A 10,029-nucleotide genomic window follows, 5' to 3' on the forward strand; every position below is an offset into this window, starting at 1 on the left:
CTTTGGATAACATGGAGGCCGATTTAATCGGGCGAAATGGGTGCCAACACCTTCCCATTTCGTACCTAACTCCCAAAACCGTCTCTAGTTTAAAATCGAATTAGCCGATTCCAAAGAATCGACTAATTTGAGATTTTTCCCTAATAAGAGTGGAGACTCCAAAATAAAACTCTTATCAAAATAAGAGAACATTTTTCGAGGATTAAACGAGTTTAATAAAAGAAAACCATTTTGATAAATAAAATCAATCAAGCCCATTCGATTTGGTTCTTTTTAAATCCAATCATTTGGGAAAACCACACGTCCTCAAGAATAAGAAGAGTTCAAGAGGGGGAAAGTAAAGATAAGAGGGACATGAAAGAAATAAAAGAAATTGGGAGTTTAGAAAAGAAAGAGGGTTAACGTTGACTTGAATGCATGAGGCAATTCAGTTTGTTTATATAGATTTGCATCCATTTATAATATTATTTCCCCTCTTTATAAGGCTCCTAAGAGTTTCCCTAAGTAAGGTGCACCTTCTAAAAAACCTATACAAAAACACGATAATGTCCTAGATGTATGCAATATTTATAACATAGGTTTTAGGCCCAAGTGACCTTCTTGGCACTTTTCTAATGATATAATGATCCTTTCCAAGCTTTGCCAATTCGGACATCTCATTTAGGCATGGTTTCTAAGCAGATGTCAACAATGCCCCTTGCACATAGGTTTTATTTTGTTTGAAAACCTAAGTACACTGTTAACTAACCTAGGATTATATAAGGAACATCTCTAGTCATTTAAAGGGTCGTGTTCGCTTTGATTGTATGTCCTTTGAGTCTTCTTTCACTGAATACAAATGTCAGCCTAAGATTTTTATTCCTTTTATTTCTTCCTCCATTTTGTTCTCTTACAGTCGGTTGCTCTTTTTTCTTTCTCATTTTCATATCTTTAATCATTCTCATTGTAATGTCCGATAATCTTTCTAAGCTAGAATTTAAGTACCTAGAAGGTAGAGATGCCTTAGTAAACCAATAGATGATTCTTCTTCCTAGAAGTTTAAGATCTCATTCACACTGACTCAGAAATTAGCTGTCAAATACTTAACACTATTTTTAAGAAGAAGAAGGCCAAACCCCTTAGCCATACATGATGATTCCTTTCCTCTTTGGTGTTTATCTATCCATTTGTTCCTTTAAGAGAAGAATCTTCATTTCTGGTTGAACCCTTCAGATGACATTACCACTAGTTTCTTAAACTTCAATTGACCTTTCAAGATATATGGAAATCAATCAATATCTATGATTTCCTAGTTTTATGTTGTGAGCCTATTCCATATTACCAATCGCTCTTAATGCTCGCTCTTCTTTTCCAGTCACGCTTGGCCGACTACATCTATTTTCACTTCAGCCTTATGTCTCCATCACTTCTTGACATAGTCGTTTTGTTTGGCTTCCCTATCACAAGAAGTTTTATTAGTTTGACTTTTTGGTTGATATAAGTCATACCCATTTCAATTTTGGTAAGTAAGACTGTGGGTATACCAACTTTATTGGAGCTCATATGAAGGAGTCTGATCCTCTAGACGAGGCCTAACACACCACTTTTCTTCTCTTTTTCCTTTGCAAATTTATTTATTGCATCGCTTTTTGGCAAAGCGTAAAATCTTATATGAAAGTAGTGATCACTCTTGCCAAGCATCGACCTATCTGTGACCAAAACACGTCGGTCGTAAAAATTCTTGTCGCAAAATATTTTGCCACCAATTTTTTCCGTCGGTCGCAAAATTTGGTCGTGTTTTCATGTGGAAATGCTTTCGCAAATTAGTTGCAGAAAAAGTCTGTCGCAAATCGGTCGCAAATTGTTGTATTTTGTCTTTAATTTGACATTCCTCAGTTTACCATTCCTAGCTTTCTTTTTCCCTATTTTGTTTGTCATTTTAGAAGACTTATCTTCTTTTCCAACTTTATGCTTTTCACTATTATGAAAGCATTAATATATATTTACAGAACTGAGGATGGAGGAAATACTTGAATGGCTTTGCTATTTTTGAGACTTGTCAGATTATGTAGGAATAATTAATGAGGAATAGTTAGATGCAGATTATTGCTCTGTATAACAAATTATTCCTCATTAATTATTTGTTATACAGAGCAATAATCTGCATCTAACTATTCCTCATTAATTATTCCTACATAATCTGACAAGTCTCAAAAATAGCAAAGCTATTCAAGTATTTCCTCCATCCTCAGTTCTGTAAATATATATTATTAATGCTTTCATAATAGTGAAAAGCATAAAGTTGGAAAAGAAGATAAGTCTTCTAAAATGACAAACAAAATAGGGAAAAAGAAAGCAGGAAAGTGATAGGAATGGTAAAGTGAGGGATGTCAAATTAAAGACAAAATACAAAAATTTGGAACTGGGTTAAGTAACTGTGTTACGACTAGTGACGGTACATTAATAACAGATGGACTAACCAGGCATTACTGGACATTAATTCAAAACATGTGAATCGAAATAATAAAATTCCATCAAAGTAACACAGTAATAAAACCTGATAATGTGGCAGCAATCACTTGTTCTGCTTAGCAGCAACAGTCCTCTGGACAGTTGAAACACCATCTACAAATTTCGTCCGAAAGAGGACATTGGCATTGTTGAACATGCCTTCTTTCAGTGAAACCACAATAAACTACAAGATAATTCAAAAGAGACAAGTGTAAGACAAAATATCCTAGCATATTATGCTTGAAAGCAAATTAAACATTGGGTGCCATTCCCAAGCAATAACCAAAATTCACTTTAACTCCACATTTGTTGCTAAATTATTCCCTTTGCCACTAAGTGCATCAAAAGAAAATTATTTGACCTGGGAATGTGGAAAGTGAGCTTTGATCATTCTCCCTATGTTCTGTGTGTGGCATAAATCAAAAGCTGCATCAACCTGTCAAACGGCTCAACAGTAAATCACTGGCAAATACATTCATGACAAAATTTTACTCCAAATTATGAAACCACTAGACACTAGAACCAAAAGTAGAGTTCATTTGAAGTAGTTTCAGTATAAAAAAAAATAATAATAAATTGTATTTTGTGTGCACATGCCTAATCTAAGACACATATGAAGTACCATTCAGAATCTCCTTAACAAAGCCCCTAAAATGACTTGTCCATTTCCTTACACGCACCTTTTATATGAAAATGGATTATGCTTGAATATTTCAATTACAATGTCATAATAGATTTCAAATTCAATCCAATATGTCTAAAAGGGAAAAGCTTGGTATCATCTTTTGCAAGATCCCAAATAATAAATGAATAATCAACTAAACTATACCTCGTCCAAAATTAGAGAAAGGGCAAGCAGAGATCGTTAGCCTCCGCTTAGCTCTGACAAGGACTGTTTCCAAAGGCAAATACACATAAAATCGCAAAACTTACCAAAAATAATATTTGCACAATCGTTCCTAATCGCAATTAATAGTTTTGTGTATTTGACAAACGCATGCTAGTAGATTGATTGCCAGAATTGTCAATCACAATCGCTTAAGGTAACAATAATACTAATAACAACAACAATAACAATAACAATAACAATAATACTAATAATAATAATAACAATAATAATAACAACAACAATAATACTAATAATTATAATAATAATAAGAACAGTAATAATAATAAAAATAATAATAATTTTGACTCCCCTAAAAAAATTCTAATCGCAACTCAACCATATACAAAATAAATTAATCGCAACCATATACAAAATTCTAACAACAATATACAAAATCAACCATAAATTAATATAATAAAAAACAAATAAATTCAAAAAAACAATTTCGAAAAATTAATCGCAAAATAAAACTAACCTCAGATTGTTTCGAAACAGAGTGACCGGAGTGCAAAGGGAGCGAGGCTGGTGGCGTCAGGCGGGCTGGAACGGTGTCAGGAAGGGCCGGAGCGGCGTTGCGAACGGAGGAGAGGAGAGGAGAAGGAGAAGAGAGAAAGAAGAAGAAAGAAAAAAGAGAGGGCGCGGCGTTTAAAGCCCTAACTTTTGCGACCGAAACATCGGTCGCAAATTTTATAACTATCGGTCGCAATTTTTAATGAGCCGACATCGTTTGACTAGGGAGAATATTTGAGACCGATTTGTGACTAAATAAATCGGTCGCAAAAAATCAGTCGCAATTTAGTCTCCAATCGGTCTCAGAACTTTGCCCCATTTTTTACGCGCGAAATTTTGCGACAGAAAACCACTTAATCGCACATCGGTCGCAAAATCGGTCGCAAATCTGTAGTACACAGGTCGCAAATCATTAACCATTCTCGCGGGAATTTTCAGCGCCAAAATTTGCGACCGATGGCTTATAAGTCGCAAATCGGTCGCAAAACTGCTACCGATTTAGGTCGGTCGCAAAAATTGGTCGCAATTGAGCGTTTTTTTTTGTAGTGACTGGTAAACGACGAATGCTTGGTAACTTTCTTATAGTCTCGTCCTTTTATGTGGTTTCCTGTAATGCTCTTAACACTTTTTATAGTAGTTTCTTCATCTTTGGCCATCCACGAGGGCAGATCAGTTGAAATCTCTCTATCGGTGCAATCTTCTGAATTAAAACGACCTTGCCAATAGGTAAAATCCTATCTGTGGCTTCAAGTCCCTACATTTTATAGGTTATCTTTCTCTAATAATTACAATTTCTTTTCTAGGGAGGTGAGGAAGAAATATTAACAATCATACATAGTTCCCCTAGGGGGTGATATTTCAAAACTTGACAACATCTCTTCTTCATAAGAAGAGGCTTCTTCATCGACTGATCGTAAAATTGAGAGTGTTATGGACATCGCTTTTGAAATTGAGGCCATGATGGGCATTGATACTCCTACATTAATGAACCCTAGCAACCATTCTCTCAATCATACTGTTATGATTACTTTTGGTGATTATTGAAGCTCGATTGACAAAAGTAGATGATAATATTAACTTTTTTGTTGCCATCCCTTTATTGAGATCGACCAAAGATCCAGACCCTAAATTTTTTCCAAGGTTACTATTCCTTGTCAAATAAAGGTTTTGATGTTCAAAAAGCTCTTTGTTGTGTTTGAGAGTACTCTTAGCTTAAGGGATGCACGATACTGAACGCTGAGATCTATAAAAATCTAGCACTAGACTTATAATTTATCTTGGTTCATGGCCTTGGCCAACTGCCTGAGAGTTAACTCTATTACATTCATGACTTGACCTTCCAACTTACCAATTGATGTTTTATGGATTAATTGGATTGGGGCATCCCAGCAACAAGCATCACCCCTAGTAAACGACAAATGCTTGGTAACTTTCTCATCCTCTTGTCCTTTTATGTGGTTTCTTGTACTGTTCTTAACCATTTTTATAGTAGTTTCTTCGTCTTTGGCCATCCACGAGGGCAAATCAGTTAAAACCTCCTTATCGGCACAATCTTCTCAATCAAAATGACCTTGCCAAGAGGTAAACTTCTTTTTTTGCCTATAGCTTATGGTCCCTATATTTTATAGGTTGTCTTTCACTAATAACTAAATTTTCTTTTCCAGGGAGGTAAGGAACAAATATTAACAACCACACATAGTTTCCCTAGGGATGATATTTCAGAACCTGACATCGTCTCTTCTTCATAGGAAGAGGCTTCTTCACCAGCTGACCGTATAACTGAGAGTGTTGTGGACATGGCTAATGAAATTGAGGTCATGATGGGCATTGATACTTATATACTAACGAACCCTATCAATCGTTCACTCAATCATGTTGTTGTGATTACTACTAGTGATTCTTCTATTACAGCTAGACTGGCAAAACTAGATGATGACATTAACATCTTTGTTGCCATCACTTTGTTGGTTTTGACCGAAGATCCAAACCATAAATTATCTTTTGTCAAGGTTCTTGTTCCTCGTCAGATAAAGTTTTTGATGTTGAGAAAGCTCTTTCTTGGGTTTGAAGGTACTCTCAACTTATGGAATGTGCAGTACTGAACACTAAGATCTACCAAAATATGGCACTAGACATAAATTTCTCTTGGTTCATGGATCTTGCCAGCTACCTGAGAGTCAACTCCATTACATTCATGACTTGACTTTCAACTTACTACTCTTGAAATCGATATGTTGAATGATGAGTCGACTCTTCGGATAGGTCAAAGAGCAAAAGAAATTTCCAACCTGTATTCTTCTTTTCATCAATGGTTTTCTAAGGGATCGGCGAAAAAGCCTGAGCTCAAATCCCTTCAAGCTAAGATGCCGGTCCTTCAAGATAAGATTTCAACCTTAATTATAGACCCAAGTGGCCACTTTAGATGTAGAATAATTAACCTACAAGGACAAGCCTTGCTTTTATAGAAAAAGGTGCCCAGTACATCGTTGAACTTATTTTCTTCTATTTTTTCCTAGTTGTACATCAAGCCATGCCCCTTTCTATAATTAGCACGTTTTAATGACAAATATTGTGCATTTCCTTGTAGCTAACTGAAACAATATTGCCTTAGCTTTTTGTGAATGTTAGGACCAACCTGCTTTTAGATAGTCCTTTTTGTTTAAGTTGATCATTGCATCTCTTTTAGTGTAGGCCGATCGGAAGCCCCTTTTCATGGATCAACAGGGTATTAGCTAGTCTAATTTGGACGTCTTCCTTGATATTGTCCCCAATTGCGAGTAGGAGTTGGTCATTTGTCATGCTAAATCATTTTGTTAATTATTCAGCATCATCGACTATTTCATCTAGTCATAAAATAGGGTCAATATGACAATAGTCTTGCCCAAATGCATTGTTAAAGCCATTATTTGGCCAAATGACTGTCGGTTCTAACAAGAAGCCATTTTGGTGACTTAAATGATTGTCTGTTTTAACTTTAGTCAATCCATGATAATCCTTATCTCCTTAGATTAATCTAGGGCTTTCCACAAGGTTGATTGTCTATGGGCACTCAAATTCCTCAAGGTCTAATTCATGATAAAAAATTAGGTTGAGTTGGTTCTATTCAGTTGTTCACTTCTTAGACATCAGATTGAACATACCCCTAAGTGTAGACCAGATCCTCAGATTGGCCGCTTGCAAAACGAGAAGGAGTAGTCATTTCTAGGTCAATCTTGAGCAGGTCGCACAGCCTGCCCATTCTGACATGGCAGTCCTTAAGCGGCTGATGTTCTCATGTAGGTTCATCATAGCATCTTGTATGTACGAATAGGCCGCTCATGTTTCTTCCACAACCAACTGAAATGCTCTTTTGAATATCTTAGTACAAATCATCCGATAGGTCGATTTGTCTGTTCCAAAGGTTGAGCATTTGGCCAAGCGTATGAAATTATCCAAACTTAGTTATACCAAATTATCAGCAGTTTTTTCATCATCCTGATATCTTAAAAAAGCTCAAACGACTCCATCGAGTGTGCCATACTAGTTGTTCGGTCTAAAATTGGGGTTATATATGTTAGATTTGTGTTTATCAAGAACACCTTGAGATAGGGCAGATTAGGTCGCCTATTAGTCTAGAGAAGAAAGGATTGAGAATAAGAAGAGTTTAGGAGGAGAAAAGCAAAATGAGAGGGACAAAAGAGAAATATAAGAAATTGAGAGATTAGAAAAGAAAGGGGAGTTAAAGGTGACTTGAATACACATGACAATTCTGTCTATTTATATGGATTCGTGTTCATTTAGAACATTGATTCCTCTATGTATAGGGTCCCAAAGAGTGTCCTCCAACCAAGGTGCACCTTTTAGAAAATCTATATAAAAATCTAATAACGTCTTAAATATATGTGATATTTACAATCATGGGTTTAAGGTCCAAGTAGCCCTCATCACACTTTTTTAACTACATAATGACCCTTTTTAAACTTAGCTAATTTGGGTCTCTCGTTTGAGCCTGGTTTTTGGGCCCGCGTCAACAATTTCACTACTAAATCATGTGATATATAATAAGTTAAAATCGGATAGTTTTAAGTCCATGAACTGGATTGGTCCTGATTACAATTAAAATTAAACATGAAGGAATTCATTTACTTTATCTAAAGTACCGTACAAAAAAGTAATCTTACAATATGTTCATCAACAAGCGATCATCACTTCTTCAACATTTCAGCAACAGTATATACTTCCAACACCATACAACCTCAAGTACCAACCAAATAAGAAAGGGAGAGAGGGAGAGATAGCAGCTTTTTCTTTATTATTATTATTATTACTGTAAGGCCTATGAATCCCATGTAAGATGATAATCATTGGGGCTAGCATTATAATACTCAGGCATTAGTGCAGACTCCACAAAATCAAAATCAAAGTTAGAGCTTTCAAATGAAGTGTCCATATTCTGCCTAACGCTGAACTCATTATTATTATTATTAGTCTTCTCATCAATTTCAAATAATACTTTCATTATTTCTTCATTTCTTGATGAGGGTTCAAGAATATCTGGCTCAATACTACCACTTTTACTACTAGAACTCCAGAAGCACCTCTCATCTATTATGCCAAACCCAGGCGGATACTCATGTGAAATAGTAGAACAAGTCATAGGAACACTTCCCAGTGAAAAAGATTGGCTTGGACACTCCATTACAGCTGGATTATTATTAGGGTTTTGATATTCGCACGTTGAAGGAGGAAAAATAGAAGGGAAAAATGAAGTAAGGGATGTTTTCGTTTCCATGGAAAGATCTTTCATTTGAGAACTGACAGTGAAAACTGAAGTGGGTTTTTGTTGATGGGAATTGTTATAGTTTTGTTTATTGTTATTATAATAATTAGGAGAAAGGAGTTTGTGAGTGTTGGGATCTAACCCTTGAGCAATAAGCTTTTTCTTGATGCATGAGTTCCAGAAATTCTTGACCTCATTGTCAGTTCTACCAGGTAAATGTTTAGCTATCTGAGCCCATTTGTTGCCTAGAATTCTATGAACATCAATGATGGTCCTCTCTTCTTGTGCTGTAAATGAACCTCTTTTTAGATCTGGTCTCAAGTAGTTTATCCATCTTAGTCTGCAACTCTTTCCACACCTTTGCAGACCTGCAAAAAGAAAAATTTATAGCAGTGAGTTCCTATAACGAAGAGATTAGTGGTCCCATACTCCCATTACATATAAGAGTTCTGGAGCTCAAATTCTAACTCTCATTACTCTTTAACAGAATACCAAGAAAAATAAAGACAACCCATCTCAAAAAGGTCCAAGAAAAGAAAATTAGGGTTGGAGACATGAAAGAAAAGTGAAGAACCTGCTAGCTTGGGAACAGAACTCCAAGAACCATGACCATGAGTGGTTATGACCTTAATAAGCTTCTCATCTTCTTCAGGAGACCATAAGCCTCTCTTAACTTTCTGTTTGCTACAACATTGATGGCCCATTATTAATTTTTTTACCCAGAAACCTCTGTCAGTATCTACCAACGCTCACCATTTAGTTTATGACTGTGCTTTCTTGAACCAATTTCTCTATAGTTCTTGAAATGCAAAATCCTATGCTTTATATAAAGAAAAATATTGCTTCATTAATTTGGATACAGTCCACGTGTATAATAAATTGGTTAATATTAATTTAAAGAGAGAGAGAAAGAGAGAGAGAGAGATTGTGGAAATTGAACTTTGGGTATACTCATGATCATTGGACCACTGGCCTCTAATCAAGTGTGTCGGGAAAGTTCAAGCCTTGTCTTGAACAATTGCTCTCAACTCGATTGCTGCTTTTCTTTAACTAAAATAAACAAAAATTAATTATTACTTACTTGAAGGATTAGTGAATTGGTATGAGCTCCAAAAACATGATCATACTTATAGTTAACTCTATAATTAATTAAAGAATTAGTCAATATATTGAAGATCACACATCTCCACATTTCTACATAAGTTGGTATATATGTTTTTTTCTTTCTTTTTTTCCATTTATTCTTCATGGATAAACAATTTTATAAATTGAAGAATTTAATGGGTTAAAGTAAAAAATCAAGAGTGTCACACAGTTTTATATGTAAAATATATCGGAATAAATTTATGCATTTTGCCTTTATAATTTATTTAAATTTAAC

General features: G+C 35.3%; 1 protein-coding gene across 1 annotated transcript; it reads right to left on the reverse strand.

Moving 5' to 3' along the window:
• Positions 1–7,984: 7,984 nt before the first annotated feature.
• On the reverse strand, positions 7,985–9,450 carry LOC105629061 (transcription repressor MYB4). The gene is made up of 2 exons (XM_012210577.4): positions 9,223–9,450; positions 7,985–9,016 (listed from the first exon to the last, which is right to left on the reverse strand). Exons 1-2 carry the CDS (start codon positions 9,350–9,352, stop codon positions 8,205–8,207), a joined length of 942 nt encoding a protein of 313 aa, XP_012065967.1. The 5' UTR covers positions 9,353–9,450; the 3' UTR covers positions 7,985–8,204.
• Positions 9,451–10,029: the final 579 nt, after the last annotated feature.

This window comes from Jatropha curcas, chromosome 10 (assembly GCF_041381405.1).
Source record: "Jatropha curcas cultivar XTBG-Jc1 chromosome 10, XTBG_Jcur_1.0, whole genome shotgun sequence".
Taxonomy (NCBI): Eukaryota; Viridiplantae; Streptophyta; class Magnoliopsida; order Malpighiales; family Euphorbiaceae; genus Jatropha; species Jatropha curcas.

Coding starts and splice junctions, on each gene's coding strand:
- LOC105629061 (XM_012210577.4), bottom strand. CDS start 9,352: ATGGGCCATCAATGTTGTAGCAAACAGAAAGTTAAGAGAGGCTTATGG. Junction 9,017..9,222: donor TTCTGTTCCCAAGCTAGCAG/GTTCTTCACTTT, acceptor TTCTTTTTGCAG/GTCTGCAAAGGTGTGGAAAG.